The sequence below is a fragment of the Rhamphochromis longiceps genome, linkage group LG11 (genome assembly GCF_057381845.1).
Source record: "Rhamphochromis longiceps isolate RC_006_pf linkage group LG11, R_longiceps_female_GT1.1, whole genome shotgun sequence".
NCBI classification, from domain to species: Eukaryota; Metazoa; Chordata; class Actinopteri; order Cichliformes; family Cichlidae; genus Rhamphochromis; species Rhamphochromis longiceps.
Window position 1 is genome coordinate 37,394,695 of NC_140567.1, and position 25,086 is coordinate 37,419,780.

The 25,086-nt window shown below is 42.1% G+C and overlaps 1 protein-coding gene across 2 annotated transcripts; it reads right to left on the reverse strand.

The window, feature by feature from the left end:
- Positions 1–17: 17 nt before the first annotated feature.
- On the reverse strand, positions 18–24,206 carry dhx16 (DEAH (Asp-Glu-Ala-His) box polypeptide 16). Of its 2 annotated transcripts, none has more exons than XM_085423907.1 (21): positions 23,954–24,206; positions 22,187–22,392; positions 21,838–22,079; positions 21,500–21,680; positions 21,355–21,411; positions 21,006–21,260; positions 20,693–20,926; positions 18,654–18,839; positions 18,288–18,398; positions 18,086–18,201; positions 16,977–17,187; positions 16,774–16,872; positions 15,754–15,906; positions 14,451–14,591; positions 12,862–13,024; positions 12,660–12,778; positions 11,908–11,975; positions 9,380–9,542; positions 8,990–9,151; positions 1,195–1,368; positions 18–642 (listed from the first exon to the last, which is right to left on the reverse strand). In XM_085423907.1, exons 2-21 carry the CDS (start codon positions 22,382–22,384, stop codon positions 514–516), a joined length of 3,162 nt encoding a protein of 1,053 aa, XP_085280033.1. In that variant the 5' UTR covers positions 22,385–22,392; positions 23,954–24,206; the 3' UTR covers positions 18–513. The 2 variants fall into 2 exon arrangements, with proteins under 2 accessions (XP_085280033.1, XP_085280032.1); XM_085423906.1 differs by having other exon boundaries at positions 18,654–18,845.
- Between the last annotated feature and the right edge of the window lie 880 nt (positions 24,207–25,086).

Consider the following 25,086-nt stretch of genomic DNA (forward strand, 5'->3'; position numbering starts at 1 on the left):
TTAAGCTGAAAAACAAATCGATTGTAAAACTTTATTGCCATAGAAAAATAGACCAAAAAAAAAAGAAAAGGAAAGGAGCCTCACACGTGAGCGTGCTTTAATCGGGTGCCAGCTGTGACAGTTTGACACAGAGCGAATAAGCGAGCGGTCAAAGCACAACAGTCTCGTGCCGATTCACAAACCAGCTGGTGAGTCTGCACTGCTGCGTTTTTCCTTTTTGGAGACCCAGCCCTGCCGGCTGGTTGATGATTAAACCAGAGTCGGTGCGTGGCCCACTTCTCACTCGACCTTTCTCTCTTTCCGTTTTGAAAATAGAAACTTGTTTGAAAATACTGGTGTGATTTGAATAATGCGGGTCAAATTTCGATCGCTGTCAAAAAACAAGTTACAGCTTAGAAACATGGTACGTTTTCCATTTTCACTCAGACTCGTGCGCCTCGTCCTGTCACCCTGTCCTGAGTGAGAAGCACTTTTTTTTCATGGTATGTGCCGTGGACGGCCTTGACCTTCACTTCAGCCCAGCTCCTCTTTTGTTTTGCCCTGCTTACGGGGCATCTTCTTGCTGCTGCTGTCCTCCAGCTCTTTGCTCTTGTAGTAGTGAGGGGCCACTTCAAGCAGCCAGCCGCTCTCTATCTCGATCACCTGAGTGCAACAGAGGACAGAAGGCGAGTGGAGGTTAATCAGTGGACTGATACGCAGCCATGCCTGTAGTTAAATATTGTTCTGAAACACTGACACATCCTCATTAACCACTCGTACTAAACTCAAAGAAGGGTGCAGCTGGCTCCTTTAGATGTGAAACAAGAGAAAGGCTCATGCTGTGAAAAACAACAGAAAGCGCTGCAAACATTTGAGTTAGACGCCTGTTGGGAATAAAACAGCCACGGAAAAGACGACTACATGCTCGTTCTGAGATTTTGTGTATAGTCATCTGGCTCTTAGCAAGTTCTAAAATTATTTAAACAGCCTGAAATGGACAACAGCATGGCACATTACACTGTGTTACTATTCATTTTACAAAACTTAGCATTTAAAATGCATTAGCAGTGTGAAAACGTACAACCCTACTGCAGCCAGGTGCCACTAATCAAATACACTTGATTAACCGATCATTATTTACCAGCTGGGAGTCGCTGATATGTAAAAGCTTATAACTGAAAAAGTAAAACTGTATGACATGGCGAGCAGGCCAACCTGTCTCATGAACTCCTTGGTGGTGAAGACCAGCTCATGGTAGATGAGCCAGCGGGGCTGCTCCTCAAACAGAGAGCTGTTGGGGTGCACGTAAACAGTCTGCTGGTGCTTCACAGTCTTGTAGCCTCCTTTGCTCAGTCTGGCCGTGTGATAGAAATATCCTGCAGTCACCGCCTGCAGAAGGGGAGGATAAGAAGCAGTGGAGGGCAGATGGGTTAATAAAGCAGGGATTCCTGGCTCTGCAGGGACGAACAACAAGAAAAATACACAAGCGCTGGGCACAAAAAAGAATGGCGTTAGAATATAACGCAATGAACAAAGTGTGATTAGAATAAAACATTTACTCTTTATTAGAAGATTAATTGCTTATTAGAAGAACTCATGTCTGAAAGGAGATACTGGGGAGCTGCAGCCCAAAACAAACTTCCCATAACTGAGCTCAAGACTGTGACACAAACAGCAGATAACGTCTGTGGAGGGAAGAGAAGAGTCTTCACAAATTTCCATGTTTGCTACCTGCACATTAAGAAGTTACTAACCACACACAACAACCAACCATAAAGACAAGAACTTTGCTGGTTTGATTAACAATCTGAGGCTCTTGGTTAACACCATTATCAGACTCCTTAATCCTGCTATGTCTGCTTTTCCTGCTGTATCTTCCAATGACTGTGGAAAAAGTTCAAATTCAAGTGTGGATCCTTTCAACCTGCCCAAGTGTCTCATCCAGTTATGTTATTTGGGTTTAATCCGATTTCCCCAACAGATCTCGTTGATATAGTTTGTCACATGTGCCCATCTTTCTGCAAACTCGATATTATCCTAAAGAGATTCTACCTGTCATCTTCCAATAGCTTCTCACGGTTATAAAACAATCACAGCCAACATCTTCCGTGTGCTTAAAAAAACCCTCCTGAGTTGCCGGGTTTCAGATAACCACAGGTCCATTCACAGCTGCTCATCAGCTCCTTCAGCGCGTTGAGGAAAACAAATAATAAATTCCAATCCGATTACCAAAGAAACAGCATTACTGAAAATTACCAGTGACAACAGTGAATTTTAGTCCTACTAGACGCTAACCCCACCTTTGAGACCACTGATGATGCAGATTACAGAGCTGAGCCGGCGTCACTGGCACGGCTCTCGTAATGGTTTTCATACTTATTTGAATTCACATGAACAACTGTATGTTCTCATTTACATCCCACGTATCTGGAGTCCCCACAGCTCAACCCTTGGACCAGTTCTGCTTTTTTAATACATGTCACCTACTTGTGAGCTTCAAAAGTATTTCTTACCTTTGCTGTGCTGATGACACTCAGACGTATTTTCTGTATTTAACCTCCTCTCTTACCTCTGAGGAAAACCTGAGGATCTAATGTTCTTTACCAAGTCACTACATCAGCACGCTCACCGCCAATATCAAATCTTCTGCTAAGAGCTTGGTATTACTTTTGACCAGCATTCGAAACGCTGATTTCTCAGAGCTACTGAGACCTGTTCCACACACTTGGTTCAGCCCATCCGCCCGGCTGAATCTGTGCTTGGATCTCCTGATCCTTTCTCCCACTGTGTGTAGCCACAGTTCATAGCTCCACACTTCCATACAAGCGTTACACATGAAGTACTGTGTAACAGTGTTAAATAAGAGTATTAATGATAACAACAATGATAATAAAGACTTTAATAATAACACCAACAACAACAACGATAAAGCAGAAGACGTGAGAAGCAGCTGCCACAGCACTGTGGCTGACTCAGCACATTGATGACTGGTTCCTCCAGTCTGTTGATCAGTACAGTACGAGTAATGCACTCCATTTACCTTTGGGCACAAGGCTGAAGAAGGTTAAACTAGGTTATTTTATGAGATACTCTTAAAAACAAGTTTTACAGTCTTATAGTCTTTCAAACTTAAACACATTAAATGATTTTTTTTTAAATAATAAAGCAGTGTTTTATGATCTGAATATTCAGGGGTTAGCTGCCCCATTTAACCTGAACTTTAACTTTTCTTTTATGTCACTTTTTAATTTATTAAGATCTCTGTTGTGTAATTTATCGACCTTTATATGTCTATTCTGCTTATTCAAGCTCTTCTGCTATAGGCTGTGTTTAATGTTTTGGCTGCTCTAGTGCAAGAATTTCCCTACTTTAAGGATAAACAAAGTACACCTTATCTCATCTCATATAGTTCAGCGTGACCAGAATTAGTCTAGTGCTGGTAGCACGGGGCACAGCAAATGAAATAAAAGAGTGAAAGAACTCCAGGACTACGACATCAGCCATCCTGCCTGAAGGGAAGATTTTAGATGGGTTTAAATAAGAGTGAGGGGACTGTCTACCACTAACTCTAGTCTAAACCTTTTAACTTTCGCCGCTGTTATTTATAATACAATAGTGACCATGATTTAGAGCAGGGATGTCAAACAAAAGGCCTGGGGGCCTGACTTGGTCTGGTAAAGACTCCAGAAAAACATGAACTGTTTTGTTGTACAGCTTTTCCTACTGATAAAGACCTCCCCCATGGCCATTCACAATACACCAAAATAAGGAAGTGATGGATTTCTGTATTTTACACATTTACTTCTTATAATTGAAGCCCAAAGAGTTGTGCTGACTGATATCTTTATCATGTAAAAAACACAAGACTGTTGAAATAGCACTTCTTTGTCTAGTATTAAGATATCGTATTGATGATTGGCGTTTCACTGGCCCGATCCACATAACATCAAAGCGGGCTGCATGTGGCTCATGTAAATGTTTTTGACTTCCTTGATTTAGAGGTTCTAGCACCTAAACTGCCTCAAGCCACTCAGGTCGGCTGACTCTGTTTGTTTGTTTGTTTCTGCTGAGCAGAGGTCAGGGCAGATACGCATTTCAGACCATGCTCTTATCATTGCTTGGATTGAAGTATAATGAGCGAATATGTGAATAGAAAGTTGCTATATGTAGTCTTATGTGGATTTTTTCTGTGATAAAAAACTTTTTTATGCAAGTTTATTGTTGTTATTATATTGTTATTGTACAATTACAACTTTGTAGACAGGTAGAGAAATCAGTTCTCGTTTAGCTGAGATGAAATCCTCTGATGTTACTGGATTGTGTGGAAAAACTCGACTGTTCTGCTTGAAACTAAAGGAAAAGAAGACAATCAGCACTGAGACTGAAACATCAGGGTCTGAGAAAGGATCCATGTGGGATTCACAAACAGAAACCATGGAGATCCTCTCCACAGTGAAACCTCCTTACAACACTCACACTTTCTGTAACGTAGGCCGGGTGGTGTCGGGCGCCTTCATGGGCGTGCTGATAGTTGCTGATACAGCAGACAGACAGCAGCTGTCACGTACAAGTCATGTAGCATGTAACCTAACTGTCTCTCACTTCAAAACGGAATAATCATCAGATGACTGACTCGGCTTTTTATGTGTTGTGTAGAGGAGCTGAGAAGTTGATGCTTCCTGGATTTAAACGTTGGACACACACAATCCTCCTTACGCCAATTATCATTTAATATCATTAAGTAAGTTGTGCGTCGTCTTTTTTTCTATAAGCTGTAGGATGTTTGACTTGAGTGAAGGCAGCGTGCAAAGGGAAGAGGTGTGACTCAGCTAAGAAAATAAACGCCCTCTCCTTATCGCGAATACTTCAGGTGTTCACCGCACACACAGGTACAGGTATGTGAAGGAAACTCACACAGCTTCTGCCTGCTGATGATTTACAGGCTTCCTCTGACAGATCCTTGTACTCTTTTAGTTACAGAACCAGAATCCAGATTTCTTTAAAGCTTGTTATGTTGTTAATGTCTTGTCCTTGAGCAATATAGGAGCTGCTCTGAGCTGTACTGGAGCGTGAACGTGAAGCAAGTAAAATCACTGTTCACAGAAGAGGAAGACATTACAACAAAATCATCAATCTTGTGTCAGAGAAAAATGAAGCAATTTTTTGCCCTCGGGCCTTCAGATTATTTTAAATTTCCACCCTCCTGTGCATCACATTCACTGCACTGCATCACTGATGTTTACCTGTGAACATTCAAAGCAGAAGCAAATATGAAATGGTGTTGATTACTCCTCGAACAGGTCACTACCTACACTACGTTTCTGACATTGACTCCGTTTTATTCATCTTTCCGGTGGTTTTGTTACCCTGTTCTCTCCTCGCTCTCTCATTATGTCGTGAAACTCATCTTTACCTTGCATCGACTCCCCTGGATTGTTTGTACCATTCATTTGTTTCATTTCATCTTATTCGGTTTAATATTAATAGTTCTGATGTACCAATAAAAAAGTAGAGCATAGTGTCTTTTAAAACTACAGCTGCAGAAACAATTCCATTTAATTCTATGTATTTACTCAGGATACTTTATATTCTAAGGTAAAGACCTACAACGATACAGAGGACGAAAGACGATCTAGGTGAGGAGAACTATTTTAAATTTGATCTTGGATGTAACTGGGAGCCAGTGAATAGAACCAATATGGGATAATATAATCTCTCTGTCTAGTTCCTGTTAGTAACCTTGCTTTTAGAACAACCTGACAATAATGAATAATAATAGCACAGTGCAGAAGTAATAAATGCATGGACTAGTTTTTCACTCTGAAACAGGAAGTTTCTGTTTTTAGATGTTGCACAAATGCAACAAAGCAGTCTTACATGTTTGTTTAATATGTGTGTTGAAGGACATGTCCTGGTCAACAATGACTCCAAGGTTCCTCACAGCGTTACTGGAGGCCAAGGTAATGCCATCCAGAGTAAGAATCTGCTTAGATACCATAGACATGTTGATTATATTTAATTTAAGCATTAATTAATGGTAGGACATTTTTCGACAGTCTTGTCAGAGTCTAGATGTGCTGATGGTCAAGAGGAAGAAATTATTTAAGTTAACTCAGAAACATCAATTGGAGAAATCTGAATACAGCGGAACCCCGACTTACGAAATTAATTCGTTCATAAGTCCAAAACTTTCGTAAGTCGAAGCACCCGTTGCGCGTTTTGAGTGAGGCGATGCTGAACGATAGGCTATAGGCTAATTGCTAACTAGAACAACAATACGTCGTTCAAGTGGAACAGCGAAGCGCAAGTATGGAAGCCAAGGGGTTGTCACATGATTCAGAAGGCATTGTAGGCATTGTAGGCTCAGCCAATCAGAGCCAGCGGATTTCGTTACTCGGGCATTTTGCTGTAACACGGGCAGAAATAATTAAAAATTATAATACAAATGAAGTTTTAAGAGATATAGTAAAATATTTCTATGCCATATATCAGAACAAGTTCCAGAGGGTGATGAAAGCGGTGGCTGGGCTGATTTATATGCTTCTGCATGGATGTTAAAAAACACAGAGCTCCGATATGCCCGATGAGGACAGAAAACCCTAAAAACAGCAACATCTGTTCACTAGGTAAATTAGCTGAAATTATTTCAAGGCCTATCTCCAATCATACGTGCACTACACAGTCTCTAAGTCATGTGGCATGTCATTAGTTGTTTTGATTTTACTGACAAATTGGCAGATCAAAAATGGCAAATGTCGCGCTAGTTCCCAGTTTTCAAGATTGTTGCCACTCCACTAGCAAATACTTTGCTTCCATTGAGTCATCAAACACTTCACAAAATCAGTCTTACTCCCTCTGGTTTAGATCCAACACTCTTTAGAAGTAAGCCAGTTTTCTCTTAGAGGGATGTTAGTTTTTACCCTCTGGCACAAGTGTTTTTTAGTCAGTTTTGAGAGTAAATGAGTACATACAAAAGTATCGACACACAAAAATGACAGGTCATTTCTATCTTCTTGTGTAGCTGTATAGTGTACTAATACTGCACGACTGCCACAACCATTTGGGAACCACTGATTTAAGGACAAAACTTTTTAGTGAATGTGCTTCCTGATGGCAAGAAACTTGCAGCTGTGAAACGTGGTCGGTTCCAAGTCTGATTTAGAAAATGTTCTCATTCTTAATTATATCCTGGTTGAAATATCTGACTGTTTAAAGGCCACGGTGCTAAAAACAGTTAAACCCGGCAGTGCCATTTCAGACTGTAAACAACATTAATAATCTTATCAGCACAGCAACTCGCTGAGTCACAATGTGCCAGAGGAACCATCCCATCTCTTGAATAACCAGTTTCAGCTTTTGCTTTCAGGATGTGTCAGGATGTAAGTATGTAAAGAAAACACATCCACAAATAAAGACCAATTCTCTATCAAATGGTTGAGTCAGGGCATACCAAACCAGCCCTCGTAGTTTTTACTTTAGCATTGTTTTTATATGGACAACTCTCATTAATAACAATTAATAATTTAACTAACAATCTAACATTTATGTTTGTTGCTGCCGCTTTAAAGATGAATATAGTTACTTAGTTTGTGAAGTCCAGTCTTGAAGGCTTGATTTTTACATGTCAGTGTTCTGAAACCGGAAGACGATAACTGGGTGAGAGGGTGGAGAGTTAAAAGCAACCTTGCTTTGTAAGGAGAATCCATAATGTGCTTAAGTACACAGCACAGATACAGATGCCAGCTAATTAGTGCTTAATCTAATAAAATAGAGTGCTACATATTAAACAAATAGGCCAGAGTGCTTTCTTCCATTTGCGCAACATCTCTAAAGTTAGAAATATCCTGTCTCAGAGTGACGCTGCAAAACTAGTTCATGCATTTATTACTTCCAGGCTGGAAGTCCTAAAAACTTCTGAAAAGCCTTCAGCTGATCCAAAATGCTGCAGCAAGAGTCCTGACAGGGACTAGAAAGAGAGAGCAGATTTCTCCTGTACTGGCTTCCCTTCATTGGCTCCCTGTTAAATACAAGGTCTTAATCAGGCCCCATCTTATCTTAATGACCTTATAGTACTATCCTCAAAAGTTGATTCTGTTCATCTGGACGTAGTGTTGTAAGATTGTAAGATGGCGAAAGATGCACCCTCAGGCTCTAATCGAAGAGGGGGCCTGAGGGTGCATCTGTCATCATCTTACAATCTTACAATGCTGTGATTGCAGCCATTCCTTAACTCTCTGTGAATGGTATTCTTGGCCATTGATCAATGAACTTTGATCAGTGGTTGTTGATCAATGGTAATGAGAATTTGTATATTAATGATCAAGGAACTGACCTCCCAGCCCATTGTTCCCTCAGTGGGCTGGTTTCAGTCATTATGCAAATGTACTGTTTATAAGATTGAAACCTGCAGTCAGCTGAGACTGAAGAAGTCAGCTGATGAGTCACGACACGTTTCTCCCACAAAATGCTACGACCAGATGAACAGAATCAACTTTTTGGGATTTACTTACCTGGATGATTGAGCATGCATCAACACCTTGTAGTACCATATCACCCCATTAGAGCACTTCGCTCTCGCTCTGCAGGCCTACTTGTTGTTCCTAGAGTATTTAAAAGTAGAATGGGAGGCAGAGCCTTCAGTTTTCAGGCCCCTCTTCTGTGGAACCAGCTTCCAGCTTGGATTCAGGAGACAGACACTATCTCTACTTTCAAGATTAGGCTTCAAACTTTCCTTTTTCTCGTTCTGTACAAGCTATAAATATCACTGGTATTATTTTCCCAGAGCGTGGCAGATAAGACAAGTCTTTGTTTGCAAAGTTATGCTCAATCTCAATCTGTGTTTCCATCTCAAAAAGGCCTCACTCAGCAGTGCTGCAGCTGTCAGATGAAGCTAAAGCCCAGAGTGGGACTAGCTGTAGTTCCTTATTAATATGAAGTGACTGATAATAAGACTCCATATTGTTGCCTGGGAACAGCTAACGCTGTACTGTAGTTCATCAGTGTCACTAACCTTGCGAACGGGCACGCTGTCTCCTTGACAGCTGACCACCTCGACTTCAATGCGATCCATCAGACCCTCCAGCTGGTCCCTGACATCCCGGGCTCTTCGCATGGAGCGGAACTGGATGAAGTTCTCATAGCACCACTGTGTGGAATAACCACTCTCCACCCACTGTGGGAGGAAGATATCACAGCTGCAGTTAGCACACAATAATCAAACTGTGCGCTGAGCCAGTGCTGAGTGTGTTTCTTAAATCAGCCTCTAAAATGATGCCCTGATACTTGTGTCTTTATCAGTGATTTTACCTGAATTTAGATTGCCAACTTCAACACAGCATCAAATGTGTTTCTAAACGTCAAACATATCTCCAGCCCTGATGTTACCCGGCTGAGTTTATACCTGGTTGTAGACGTTCAGCAGCACCAGGTGGTCTCCTCCGGGCACCACAAAGTTCATTCTGGCGTTGTCGGCGTGCACCACCTTGTCTTTGGGACGGTAGAAGATAGAGTTGTTTACAGACAGCATGGCCGCGATCGTCAACACTTCCTCCGAACATTTGTACCTGGAGAAAAAAAACAAATGTTCCCGAAATGAAATTCTGTGCGAGTCTTGAATTCATGCACATTTTTCAGGTTTTAAAGGAACTGTTTCACTCAACCTGCTTGCATCCTTTATACCCACACATTAGACAGACTGCATTTCTTCCTCCACAGCAGACCCGCTTTCACAGGCCGCACATAATGTTTTTGTTTGATGTAAACACAGAAGTCCATAAGTTGAGTTTAATCCAATTTTAATCTCTACAGTCATGTTTTAACCTTGTGAATCACACTTTTGTTTTGTCATCAGTCTTGTTCCGCGGTGGAAAAGTGTCCTCAAACCCATATTTACCTTCATACTACTGAATGTTACAAGAAGGTCATGTAGAATCACTCATTCATCTTATTATAGCCTTCCTTCAGTTACTGCCACTGATCTCTAACTGGGATTTGTCACATTTTTCCCCTCAACATCATATGCTGTTTACTCTGAGACCACCCGAGTGTTAAGATGAGATGTTGCCCACCCTCTGAGACACCACCAGTCCTACACAGTCTTCATTTGTACTTCTGCTAATTAAAATCCTATGTATTCTTTTTTTAATTCTCTCTCTTTGTCTTTGATGAAACTGCTTTCCATTCTCTTAGTGAACAAAACTTGAACTAGCTGATCAAGTTCCCAACACTCTAATAAGTGTAAGTGTTTAATTCAGCAACGTTCTGCTGTCAAAGTGATGAACAATCATGTTTCTAACTGGTAAACATGGCTGATTCGCTGAACAATGACGTGTTGAGTTGACTGAATCCAGTCTTTCAGTCTGTTTCTCTGTCATGTGGAGGTTCAGCCACATGCTGCTCCAAACCAACTGCCCGTAAGTGTATGAGCGTTATAAATCCTTCAGACCGGACTCAGGCAGACTTACTGACCACACTTTGTTAAAGTGCAACAGCTTTTTTGTTTATGGAAAGGGGGAAAGTCCGCACAGCTACAGATACGACTTCCATGTGATTTTTGTTTTTGCAGGAGTAATAAACAAACAAAAAAAGTCTTTCATTTATGCATGACAGATTTAAAAGTTTCATAAAAGTGCATCAAAATTAATAATTTCTATTGTTAATATAAATGCTAATAATAATGGGAAATGATAGCAACAGGTCAGACAAGAAATCGAGACAAAATGCATAAAAACGCTTAAAATAGAAAGTGAATACACAGCAGTGTAAATCGCTGTAGATGCTGAATGGAAGTTCTATTTCTGTTAGATAAAGATGATGGCATCCTGTGTCAGCTTAGCTACAGGCAGGATGTTTTTCCCAAGCAGTCATCAGTGGAAAAACTAGCAACGAAAGCACACTAGCTGTTTTTTTGTTTGAGTTTCTCAGTAGGTGGACACCAGCAGCCTCTAGTCCAGGGGTGGGAAACTTCAGGCCTCTGGAGAACTTCAAGACATGTTGAGGTCATTCAGCCATTTAAAGCAGCTGTGTTGGATCAAGGACATCTAAAACCTGCAGGACACTGGCCCTCGAGGCATGGAGTTCCCCCACCCCTGCTCTAGTCCATCTTCATCTTCTACTGGGGGGCGATCGTGGCTCAAGAGTTGGGAGTTTGCCTTGTAATCGGAAGGTTGCCGGTTCGAGCCCCGGCTTGGACAGTCTCGGTCGTTGTGTCCTTGGGCAAGACGCTTCACCCGTTGCCTACTGGTGGTGGTCAGAGGTCCGGCAGCCTCGCCTCTGTCAGTGCGCCCCAGGGTGTAGCTGCCATCACCAGTGTGTGAATGGGTGGATGACAGGTTGTGTAAAGCGCTTTGGGGTCCTTAGGGACTAGAAAAGCGCTATACAAATACAGGCCATTTACCATTTACTGCATATGTTCATAAAACGAGATGTCCGAGATACAAAGACAGCGAGGGCGTTAAAGACACAATCTGCACACACAGATGTGTCGTGATGCTCTCTTTCCTTACGGTTACGGTTTTGATGTAGTGACCGAGCATCACTGACGTGTTCTGGTTGGTAAAAACCGCAGCGACTTGTGTTAAACCATATTTCTAACCTTTATTTCTAGCCTTCGTCTCGTCAAAGACACCCTTCAGCTCACCCAACTGAGACTCCACGTGCAGCTAAAATCAGCACAGATGTGAGGATGGAGGGACAGACTGGAATTATGCTAATATGTGCACACAAGCTTACCTGTTCTACAACTTCGCCATACAAATCTTTCAACAAACCATGCAAGCTTCCTGTACATAAAGTGTGGGAATCAGATTTCCTGATAATTAATAGTTTAACGCTTTCATGGTGCAATGTGACTGAATAAATAAACAGCTAATTTGGCAGGTAGTACAGACTCAAGCAGGTGACTATGATGCAATCAAACTGGAGACTCACTGCTCTGAGGCCAGGATCATCTTACTCAGCATGGGATCCACAGGTAACTCAGCCATTCTGCGACCCAGCTGAGCCGCCCCAAAAAGAGACCGAGAGAAAGAAAGAGTTAAATACCAATAAACACTTCATTTAATTAAAAAAACAAACAAACCCAATGACCTACAAAACTGGCTAATGACACCTTTACACACGCTCTTAAAAACATCCTCCTGTCCCTGATAATTACTCATTAACACGATCAGATTGGTAATAAAAGCTCCAAGTTAAAATGCATCAGCACTTTCGATCAAGGAAGTGAGTGACTCTTCAGTGCTGGAAGCCATTTTACAGCCTTACGAGCATCAGGTGTGCAAAGTACGTGATGCAAATATGCAGCCGAGCATGGCAGAGATGGTCACAGATTATTCCTGTAAAAATAAAAGGTGGTGTATCTCTCTCCCGCAGCTTAAGTTACAGTAAGAATGTAAAATATGTCCAACTCTGCAGCGCCTGTTGCAGATTCAAATATAGGATGAGATAGTTCACCAGCTCTTTGTTGTACATACCCAGGGATCTGTGCGATCTGATTTTGGTGGAGTTTTTTGGCGACCCTCCCTTAGCTTTGTTTTTGGCCTCTATTAACTCTGTCGGACGGTGCATATTCACATCACGATACTGTGAAGGTTAATGTCTATAAGCAACCTGTGATTGCAGAAATTCTATAAATATATATGACTATATTAAAAATATAGAGAGCGTCTCCAGGTTTGCACCTTTGTGAGCTCTCCCATGTGGTTGAGGGCTCCCAGGGCGTAGAGCTGCTCCAGAGCCAAGACTAGAGTCTCATGAGGAGGTGGGTCCATGAAGTCGAAGTGAATGAGGTCATTAATACCTGCAAGGAAAAAAGATTAGCTCACTACACAACAGCAGCCACCTGGTGTTTTAAAATCACAGGATCCCCATTTCTTCCCCTACCTAGACTCTTTAGCAGCAGGACTACATTTCCCAAGTTGGTCCTCTGAATCTCAGGCACAGTTGTTTCCTCCATCTCATGTTTATAGGCCCAGGCTGTGTAAAGCCTGAAACATTTCCCAGCAGCCACTCTGCCTGCTCGGCCTGCTCTCTGATTGGCTGAAGCCTGAGAGTTAAACACACAGAAAAAAAACAGACAGATAAATCACCTGCACTAATACACCACCACACCTGAGCTACAATACATGTCTGTGAAGCCAGTGGAGGATATCTCTGAGGTCTCTTTAACATAGTATTTTTATGTTTGACCTGGGTCAAAGTGATTTACAGTCCCACAAGTCCACAAGCTTATCAGGAGATTTACTTATTTATTTTTTTCTTTGGAAAGCTGGAGAGGTTTGTTCTTCTGAGGATCTCTGGCTGACTCGAGTGTGCCAATCAGGCCCTCCTCCACCTTTGATTATATTTCAAAGACAATTTCACCACGGGCTGCTTTCAGCAGCCAAAACAGTGCGAGTCAGATCAAATCAAATATATTCAGTAAGATGTTTTCACAAAACAGGTTTGCACCAGCTGCCTTGTTAGGAGACAAAACTCCAAAATCAATCCACCTTAAAACAACGAATGAGTCAAAAGCAATCACAGACGAGAAATCCAACGAACTGAACCGAACTTTCGATGTCTCAGCTGCAGCTACAATAAAGTTCAGCAAATGTTTGACCTTCCAGGTGATTTCACACCTGTAGTTCAGTTAATTTGGTTCGCCTCAAACAGCGGCATGACTAAAGGATGGTTCAAGGTCGCCTGATCCACCCCCCAACTATAAGCTTTTTTTTTTTTAAAAGGGACATTTTGAAGCCTGCTCTTAAAAGCAGAGGGTGTCTGTCTCCTGAACCTGAACTGGGAGTCGGTTGCACAGGAGAGGGACCTGGAAGCTGAAGGCTCTGCCTCCCATTTTAATTTGAGAAACTCTAAGAACACAAGTAGACCTGCAGTCTGAGAGCAAAGTGCTCTATTAGGATAAAATGGTACTATGAAGTTATGATGTTGGCTAATCATTCAGCACTTTGAGCACAAGGAGAAGGAATTCAATTTAACAGTGAGCCAATAAAGAGAAGCTAATAAACGAGACATCATTTCTCTTCAATTCAGCTTCTAGGACTTGGTCTTTAAACAATATAATATGTATAAACAATATATTTATATTCCAAATATTAGTTTTTTATGTAACAGTTTATCTCACATTAGAGTGATATGTAAGTAAAAGCTCCACCCACGCAGCTCACACCGGGTAGCATTTACTTTTGTATTTTGTATATATGCATTCAACTTTTCTTTGTTCTATTAATAAACACTTAAAGAACTTTATCAAAATTCATTCAAAACTTTTTGAGCTCTCATATTTAAAGACACAAAGACTCCATTCAGTACCTCCATGGTGGTGAAGACTGGTCTAACCCCACAGACCAGCCTGTACCAATCCCAAGGATGCACCCGTCATTGTTTAGAACAGCAATAAAAGGAAATGGCTTAAATTTATCGTCACTTCACTTTGATTTCCTGCTAGTTAAACATTAAGGAAAAGCAGTTACCCGTGAGCAAGGTGTAACAATGAGTGACTCCATGCCTGTGCGGGCGTTGTAGCTCTTCTGTTTGCAGAAGCCAGGGTCAATGACGTAGATGATGCCATCTATGGTCAATGAAGTCTCTGCTATATTGGTGGCCACCACCACCTTGGATTGATAAGAAAAGAAACACCGAGAGATAAAGTTAGAAAACATTGCACCAACAAAGATTAAATCCAGATGATAAATGAGAGGTTAAAAAAAAAAAGACGTCAAAAACATGATTTACAACTGCAGGAAGCTCATATTTATTTACCAGGATTTCTAACAGAGAAGCTGTAAAATCAAAGGATACGACGGGTTGACTCAGTGGAATTTAATGTACCAATATAACACTTAACCTTGTTTACACGCAGCACTAAATGCTTTAGCTCACCTTGATTACGGGACGCAAATCTCCTGAACAGCTGGAATTGTTTTAGGTCTTAATAGCTGCCGTTTTTTAACCTAAGATCATCTGTGGTTGAAACTTTTGTCTTAAGATTGGGCAGTCAAACAAATTTGAATGTGAATTAGGATTCATGTTTCTAGTGATTATAATTGGAGTCAAGACTGAAAGAACGACCTGGGCCAGCGAGAGCCTAAAAGTTTGAAGGTTTCGTAGGTGAACCTGTGGAAAGATTTAACTGAAGCTCCCTTTGTCCCAACATCACTCAGAGCCTCACATCCAGTTCACGTTCAGCAGTGCATGACAGCTAGCGTTTGGTTTCACCCTGTGATTACAGCGCAGATCCGTTCACCTCCATCTGCACCATCAGACATCTGCAGTGGAGGCAGACCAGCAGGGACCACAGCTGTGGTTGTGAGATGGACTTGTGAGAAGCAACTGTTTCTCCCAGAGAATCCAACTCCCAACTAAGGCACGCTAGCTAATAAATTATGTCAAGTATTCAACACCGTATTGGCATAATGCTAATGATACTTTGCAATGCTCCAGCAGCTCTCATCAAAACAAAGCAAAAAACAGGCCTGTTAGCCTGTTGTGATTGTTATGAGCTGGTGCAAACTGTGAATATTCCAGTCTAGGAAAATGATCCGAGGCTGATCCAGCTGGCAGAGTAAACAGACCAGGACACTTGTGCAAACAGATTTTAAATCAAGACTCTGGTATCCTGGTTAAATAAGGGTTTAACAAAAACCCGTCATGGTCGACTGCTGGTCTATTTTGTGTCAGCCAAAATGAAATATTAGTCCTTCACTGACCTATTAGTTGTAGGGCAGCTGTATTAAGAAACAATAAAAGCTTCTCAGAAATAAGACACTGTCTCACCTTACGCGCTCCAGGCGGAGTAGGATTAAAGATCTTTGCCTGCATGTCAGACGGCAGGTTGGCGTAGATGGGGAGGACGAGCAGCTCTGCTATCTTAGAACCAAGCCGCCTGCATCTCTCCTGCAGCAGCTCGCAACACGCTTCGATCTCCTCCTGCAAGACACGCGTTCAGCGAGGCTCAACAATCAGCCGACACACACAAGGACACTGTACCCGTGTTTCTAACATATCTGTTCTGATCCCTCTCCTTCCCTTTGCATCCGTACATGTCAGGACAGTTTTCTAAACTTGTAGAATTTACAAGATCAACTTTCTCAGAGTGAACGTGGGATTTTACCTGTTTTCTAACAAAAACAGAGTCAAATCTTAAGAATAAATATAGAAATATATGAATGAACGCATGCATGGATGATCAAGCTCACTCTGATCCTTCTTTGGCTTTAGATCAGGTCTGTTTCAGGTTCACTGTGGCCTTTTTCTGACGTTCATTGTGTTTTATCAGTGCTGCAGGAGCCACATGGGAAAATCAAGTTTCCACAGAAAGTGATGTGTTCACTGTGACAAAGAGTTTATGGAGAAAGAATCGTCCTGAGCAACAGCGACTCTGTCGTTTCACCTTTTTCCTCATTCCACGAAAAAAGAAACGAAAAAGGATTCAGGTAAGTGAAGGCAATTTCATCAGTTTCATTAAAATCAGCTGATTTTCTTATTCACTTAAGCCATATTTAATAAAGACTTTACTTTCACATTATGAACCTGCGATCCTCTGTGTCAGGATTTTGATAAAGTGGTATGTCCAAACTATTCTACAGAACACGTGAAGATCAATGTTGTTTCACAGCCATCAGTTAGAATGTGATTATATTATAAAAACATCTGCACACAAAGGAAAGCATGGAGAGAACATGATGTTAAACTAGGTGTAACTCTTTGAGAGAGATTTCAGTCTGATGTTTGCTGCAGAGCATCACAGTCGTGTCTGAAGCTCTGGATCTCTTGGGAATATGATATGAAGCGCACCTGTCCAGTGAGGAAGACCAGAATGTCTCCGGTAGGCTGAGTGACGTGGATCTGCAACACCGACACCACACATGCTTCCAGGTAGTCTGCCTCTGGAGCCTTGATAAGACAACACACAGACACACACACATCAACACCACAGTTTGGTTTATAGGCTCTAAATTGTAACGTTTACTGTGGCGAGGATTCAAATATAATCGTACTTTCGTGTAGAAAATATCGACGGGGAACCTCCTGCCAGGGATCCTGAAAACAGGCGCGTCATCGAAGAAGCAGGAGAAGCGCTCGGTGTCCAGAGTGGCGCTCGCCACCAGCACCTTCAGGTCCGATCTGAATCTTGCGATGTCTTTAATCAGACCGAACAGGATGTCGGTGTGGAGCGTTCGCTCGTGGGCTTCGTCTATGATGATCACACTGTGGGGGGAGACAGACAGAGATCGTGGGGGGAGCAAAACGATCGACACGAACGGGTTCGGTGATAAATGTCAAACTACAGAGAAGCCAGCAGAGGATTTATAAAACTAAATAAAGTGTCTGATTAAACCAGATTAGACCACCTGCACTTTGCTGTGTGCAGAGAGAAAATGTCACCTTCCTTTTCAAACTGACCGGACGCTCATGTGACGACAGCTTTGGCTAAGGTTGAGCAATTTTCTAATAAGCTCAAGGGTGACAGATCCAGTGAGCAGCAGAACCAATGACATGCTGAAGGAATGAAGTGATCACTGCAGTTTCCTCTGTTCACAAGATCCACCACTCTGCTGCTGCATTCACATTATGAAAATGTCAGTGTTGGTTTGAACGGTTGCTATTTTGAGACGCTACAGCCTAGCAGCTCACAGGCGCATGACCAAATGATCTTGATGGAGAGGTAGGCCAAATTTAAATCAGATGAGGTTTCCAAACCCCCCACAGAAGAAAAAGGTAGTGGCCAAGAAACAGAGAAGGTCAGTACTGGTAAAGTTACCTACTTTTAAGACTGTGTACCTGCCTAAACCAAGATAATCTTTAACAAGCGTGCACGCCTGGTTGTGTCTGCAGGCTGAAAGTCAACTGCCCTGTCTTCCTAGTAAAGCCTACATAACTCCACAAATCCTCTGCAGCATTACTTTGCTCCCAGAATGTAGATTTAATAGAGAAAATGGTTTATGAGAATCGTTTACCCTGCTTCCATAAACTACTTAAACACGTAAAGAGCAGCCAGTACAGAAGTACACTCTCCCATGTCAGCACTGTTACTTTTAGGTGCTTTCTGCTCTTCATGAAAAGCAACATAAAAACCCAGCAGAGGGCACAGACGCATTAATGGCACCTGTAGCTGGCCAGGTCCGGTTCGGTGAGGAACTCTCGGAGCAGCATGCCGTCTGTCATGTATTTGAGCACGGTTCTCTCTGATGTGCAGTCCTCAAAACGAATGCTGTAACCCACCTGGATGACAGTAAAACACTCAATTTCAGTCTGCTTGAAGGTGCAGTAACACATCAAGTGTTGGTGTAGTCATGTACTAAGCTCACCTCATTACCAAGCTTCACACCCATTTCCTCTGCTACTCTGGCTGCCACTGACATGGCTGCCACTCTGCGAGGCTGCGTACATCCAATCTTCATGCCTCCTTTGGTGTAGCCCTGATGGAAAGTGTTTAAGGATTACTTTGACAGCACTTTCAAGATGCTCAGGATTTTCCTTACTCTGGAAAGTAAATATTTCACACTGGAACAGCAGTCTATAGTTCAACATCCTAGGATACATGGACAATGTGGTGGACTTTGTTTTTTACTCCAAGAGGTAGAGGCCAATATTTCGGTTGGGTACCCCAGTCGCTGTTCTCTAACACGTTTAATACGTGAATATATGAAGCTACATTTAAATTCTACACTCACGTCTTCCAGGAGGTACTGAGGGATCTGGGTGGTTTTCCCCGAGCCCGTCTCTCCTTCGATGACGAGGATCTGGTGCTCGTGGATGGCGGCCAGCAGGTCGTCTCTGTAGGGAAAGATGGGAAGGCTGCGTCGGACTTCCTGCATTGACTGTTTTTTCAGCTCAGCCTGCGACAGAGCCGGAGCATCCTGATCCTCAAGGTGACACGGTCAGAAGAAAAGGCAGTTTGAGTTTTTACAGTGAAGCAGAAGAATCACAATCTCTTCACTGTAACAAGTACAAGGAAAATAAGTGCAGTCCCTGCGGTGTCACCAAAGAAAAGCTTAAATATAATTACAAAAGATTAATTTAAAAACAATCATTCAGTAATAAATGAAACCTTGTTGCACAGATAACACTAATGCACAGTGTACTCGTCGGGTTGAATCAGAGGCGAATTTGTGTCAGCGATGTTTACAGAAGGTTTGGAAGGACACAGTCGACTGGTTCTTTTATTTACACTCATATAAAAAGGCACGCAGGTGGAAGATATTTTCGTTTTTCCACCAACTCAAACATGTTTCCTTGTAATACAGCCTTTCATCACTCCAAAGATCACACTACAACACAGGCTGCATTGCACCCTGGGAACACACATGTGGCTGAAACTGTCCGTGAAAACATGAGCAAATACATTAAATTGTTACTAAATGCAAAACATTTGTATGAACTGGCTTCTGTGTTTGATCACTTAATTATTATTTTTGCACGTAGTCTCTTCTTATTTCCCTAAATTTCTTTACTTCTCGTTCTGTTTACACGCCTCTCTAAGGATTTCTGTGTCATCATGCAAATGACACCCAAAATAACCCTGGTTTTTCAGCTCTTTTCTGAACGCAGGCATTCATTATTCTGAGACCTGCATTGATTATCTGACAGGTGAAAGGCTGATCCCACTGCACTCTCTGAAGTCAACCTGATCGTTTGTGCGCTGAAGCAGAAAGGCAAAAAGAAACGTGGAAATGAAAACGGAAACGAATAAATTCTGATCCGTTTAAGGTGCATAATTATGTTTTGACTTTGCAGATTTGGTTCTTCGTAGTTATTTCCTCAGATTCACTGACAAGTTCAAAAAAATGACTTAAAAGTTGATCAGATCTCAACATCCGCTGATGTCAGAGGTCATGTAACACTACAGTCCAAAATACTTCACCGTGCTCATCAGGCAAAGGATCAAATACTGAGGCTGCTTTTTTAGATCATCAGTTCTGCCATCTAGTGGTGAAACAAGAGGCCTGGAGGCTTGTGTCATTTATGGGATATAATACATGAAAAACTGGGGCTTAGCCAGTGGACTCTCCCCTCTGCTGTTATTACTGTAACTGGAAATCACCTGCTTCTCTGCATTTAGGAATTTCCTTCGTGTGGAAAATTTTAAAAATCACTCTCAAGTAAAAATGAACATTTTTGTTAGACCGAGCTGGGAAATGTTTCTTTGGTTCTACACTTCTATGCTTACATTAAGAGTTTTTTTAAAATAGAAAATGTACATATTTTTAAAGAAATGTAATTATGTGGTAATTTTCTATACTTTTCCAAGCTGAACATTGGGAATAAGGCAAGAAGAACGAACATTCATGTTAAAAAGTGCAGATCAGGACAAATCTAAAAATATGTCCATCTGTCTAAGAGGTAAAAACCGAATGCAACACGTAATCTTAACAAATAGGTGGTCACCATTTTTTCTGCTGATACTTTTTTTCCATTCATGTCTTTTTCTTTGTTTTTAAATGCAGCTGAGAAAGAGCTGGTATTTCAGATATGATATCTAAACGGGTAATAATTAGTATCTTTGCATTTTCCATCAAGCACAGCACTCGGTGAAATTACACAAACTATTGCTGCTGGGCAGGAGGCTGTGTAACGCCTGCACGCCGGCTATGACGGTGAAAATAAGCAGATATTTCCTTTTAATCAGTACTGCACACGGAGCTGCAGACTAGATCAAAATTAAATGAGACCCACAACGATAAAAAAGAATAAGGAATCTGATGAGCGTCACCTTTTCAGACCGAGTTCCCTTCATGGTAATGGCGGTGGTGACAAAGTCGATCATCTCGTCCTCCTCCAGGATCAGCTGGTACTTCTCCTGCTCCTGCTTCATTCCTTGCTCTCGCTCCTTCTTGGCCCCAAAGCTGAGGGAGGCCGTCTTCAGCCTCTCCTCCTCCCAGCGACCCTGCTCTCCTCCCAGCTCCATGGGGGTTTCCTCCAGCTCCAGGTCCCTCTGTGGCACCTCCTGTAAGTGTGGAGAGACGGTAAATATATGGACAACTGCAGTCAGACGAGTTTCTACACGTGACATTCCTCGTTCCCACCTTTCTTCTATTCTCTTCCGGCATGTAGTATCTGTTCTTTCTCTCCTCCTGCTCCTTGGCACCGGCCTTTTTGTAATCTTTAGCTAGATCCCGAATGGTGCGTTTGTATTCCAGCTCCTTCCTCTCCCTCTCTGTCAGCTCCTCAGTGGAGAAGAGGTACTCGTCATCCACGATCTCTGCCTCCAGGTCCTCCAGCTTCTCCGACTCTCTCTTCTTCAGATATTCCCATCGAGAGCGCTTCCTCAACTCCGGCAACTTTAAAGAGGAAGAGGAAACCTTATCACACAGCTGAGCAACTGAGGTCCATTTCAGGAATCAATGAGCGCACAAATTGTCCCGTACCACCCACCATATTCTTCTGATCATCTTCAGCCATCTTCAGCCTCTTCTGAGCTTCCTCATAAGCCTGTGGAGAACAAAACAACAGGATAAATATTTGCCTGCGTGAGACACAAGGTCACCTGTGAAAGACCGTAAAAGAGCTGCGTGCCCACCTTCTTGTCCGTCCTCTCGGCTATGTTGCGCGTCTTCTCCTTGTCTTTCTCCCTCACTCGCAGGGCAAACGCATCCCTCTCCTCGATGTCTTGCAGTCGCTCTCTCTCTTCCTTCTCCCACTCTTCCTCTTCCTCCTCTTCTCTCTTTACTGTCTTGTGGTCGTCTTGAATTGACTTATCCCTGATGTTAGAGAACAGGATACATAGTTTTACACTGGTGTCTATCTCTCCTCCACAACTAAGAATAAATATGAATGTAAATTATCGTAATAAAAAAAACCCCAACAAAAAACAAAAAAGCACCAAGATCTTAAAAAAGCAGAAAATAAGCAGATTACCTTTTAGGTGCTTCCTCCTCGCTGGACGACTCGCTGCCTTTCTTCTGTCTGATGTGCTTCCTCTTGTTCCCGCGTTCCTTGTCTTTGCTTTTCTTTTTTCCTTTCTGTTTCTCCCTCGCAGCATCTTCATCGGCATCGTCGCTGTCCTCCAGTAACGTGTACGTCCGGTTCTTCCTCTCCATTTCGATCGCTTGCCGTTCCACCGCTCGGGACGGTTTCTCAACGACCTGTTTATGAGGAACCTGCAACAGTAAAACAACATTAGAGGGTTTTTTAAACCACCAGAGCTAAAAGAAAATGAGTTTTGGTGAACGTCACAGGGAACGCGGGTAGAATTTCATGAATGAACCTTTTCAAAGAGTTCCTTTGCGAAGGCGGCCACACTCTGGTCGATGTCAATCGTGCCCGTCTGCTCGAGGCGAGCCACAAAGTCTTCGGGACTCGATGCTTTCCGAGCAGTGCCGATCATGAACTGAGACACGTATCTGTCACTCAGCCCGAGGATGTCGTGGAGACGGTCGCTCACCCACTGCTCCAGATTGGCCATGGTGTCTTCTGAAAGAGCAAAGTCACAGAACAAAAACAGGGTTATCCAAAGTCCCGGTGCGACAGACACATGCGCAGGTACCTGGTTACCATTATCTTCATACAAGGCCTGAAAAATAAAGGTTTAGAAGGCTGTGATGTTTTCAAAAAGTTTTCCTAAGAATGAACTGATTCCCAAAGAAAATAATCCCACAGCAGCTTCATGAAAGACTGCAGAACGAGCTTAAAATAATTAACAAATAAAGGATCTTACATATTTTTCCTTACTTTCTCTTATATAATTAGCGTTCCAGTGGGTGATCATTTTAAACATCGCCAAAGTTTTAGATAATGAGGTCAACATATGTATAAGTAATGCCTGGGAGCCAAAACCCCTTTTTCAGCTCCTCTAGATGTATGATGTCCCACACAGAGGATATCCTTAATATGGTTATCAGCACAGCATCCGCCAAGTTGCTGTTTGCATGAAGCGGCCAATCAAAAGAATGCTGTTGTAAAGAAAGGCTGAATCAAAATAGAGCCAGCGTGGCTCTTTTCAGACACAGGGTGGATGGAGGGCTGCACCAAGGCCCAGCTTAGGATAAATAAGGATCATTTTAAACACTATTCTTTAAAGATGACCTAGACTGGCTTTGCATGATTCACTGTTCAAATGATCTAAAACACTGTAGATACTGTTCTGCACATGTGGACCACACCTGGCCATATGATGAGTAAACAAATTAGTTTGTTTGTTTGTTTTTTTGTTTTAAAAAGGCTAACAGATTTTTACATTTGACCAGACTTGTTTTAACAGACTCCAGGACGGGATTTAAATTAAGTCACAGATCACTGCAACTTAAAAAAATAAAAACAAAATTTGAAATGATTTATCCAGAATTTTCAAATATGGACAGGATCACCCTTAGAAAGGGAAAACTTTACTAAACTGTAGAGCTGCAGTGAATCCCTTTGTGAAAACACAAAAACAGGCAGCAATGCTATGACTGTTGGAGCATCTACAGCAGAACAAAAGTAAAAGCAACTTTATCCAGACTTTTAAAATCTGGGTTTAAGAGGGAGACTTTAGAAACCAGGACGTGAAGGAGCTCATAATGGAGATGCTACACCTCCACACTGAAAGGAGCCAGCCAACATGTCAGCTTCAACTTGGAGGATGCTCCAGGACAGTAAATGTGCAAAAAGAGATGATTTCCCTGCTGCCTTTCCCACATTCAGACCAGGTCCAGTTACAAACCTTCAGCATTAACCTTTGACAATCTAGATTTGATAACCTCTGTGAAAGCTAAAGAGTCAGAGCAGTGAGTGGTTGTTTTTTTTTTTTTTTTTGCAAAACTACTAAATAAAAATGTTTCCTCACATTTAGGTTTCGTTAAACAAGCTCAAGTTTCCAATAACTTCGCCTTTAACTGCAGATCTGGATTCAGCGTCGTTTCAAACCGCAGTGTTTTGCACCAATACTGTCAGTTTTCATATTACAGCGTAGTTATCCATCCACTACTACACCTGCATTATACAAAGTGTGAGCGTTAGAGGAGACACAACACAACCGTCTCTGAAGTCCACTCACCGCTTCTCAAACGCTCTTGTTGTGACAGAAACAGCAGGTTGAGTTAGCCGACTGCTAACTCCAGCTACAGATGAGGCGTTAGCTTGAGTTGCAGCGCACAAGTCTCCGGTTCGGACACTTAGCGGACACGAGCATCCTGCCGTAGACACGAAAAACTGTGCATTTGTCCTAAAAGTACATCACACACACTCATACACTGTAAACTGTTTTGCTGTTTTAGCTTAACGCACGCTGAACTTCCAAACGGAAATACGTCAGGCTAAACTAGGGAAGAAGAGCGGGCTGCATCAGAGGCGCCAGCACTCACTGCCCCCGTGTGGCCATGTAAAGAACTGCAACACCAGCTAGCAATAAAACAAACCAAAACATCCAGTTCCGCAAACAAACAGAAAATAAGAGCAGGACAATACGTTTTACATTTAATAATTCTCTTCTTATTCTTCCACCTGCTCCATACTCTCACTACAGGTCACAATATCATCTGCAGAGTCCTGCCTGATCTCATATGTCAGCCTGTCTTTCCACTTTCATAAGATATCATAAAATAAGGTATATATTCTCTGACAAAACACTATGAAAAAAGTAAACAGGGGAAAGTATAACATGTTATCAGAAGTAGAATCTGCGAAGAAAATGGCGTTGAATACACCGGGCATAGCCTCACATACAGTACTGTCCTGTGTCTTTGTCGAATCTATGTTTCCAGCTTCTTCAATTCATATTATGATTTTTAGAGATATTTCACAACCAGAACTCAATTTCCCAATTCTTTTATTGTAAACAAAAATCTTTAGGTTCTGGCTTTTAGTTGGACAACAATTTTAAAGCTTATTGTTTCTGATCACAATTAAACATGACAAAAACACGCGGCTTTTACAAGTGGTACATGATGAGTCAATATAAAGTTATATTAGCTGAGCCACTGATCCACCCCAACTTCCTGCTATTATAATAACAGTCTAACACACACAATATCACCACCACCAACAGACTTAATGCTAAGACAGACAACTTTAATTTAAACAAACAAACGTTCACGTCACTTGTAACATGAAGTCAAACACATGAACAGAAGCAAGAGATGATCAGCAACGTGATGTTAACGTATGCCTTGTGTGTATTTGTGAGTTCAT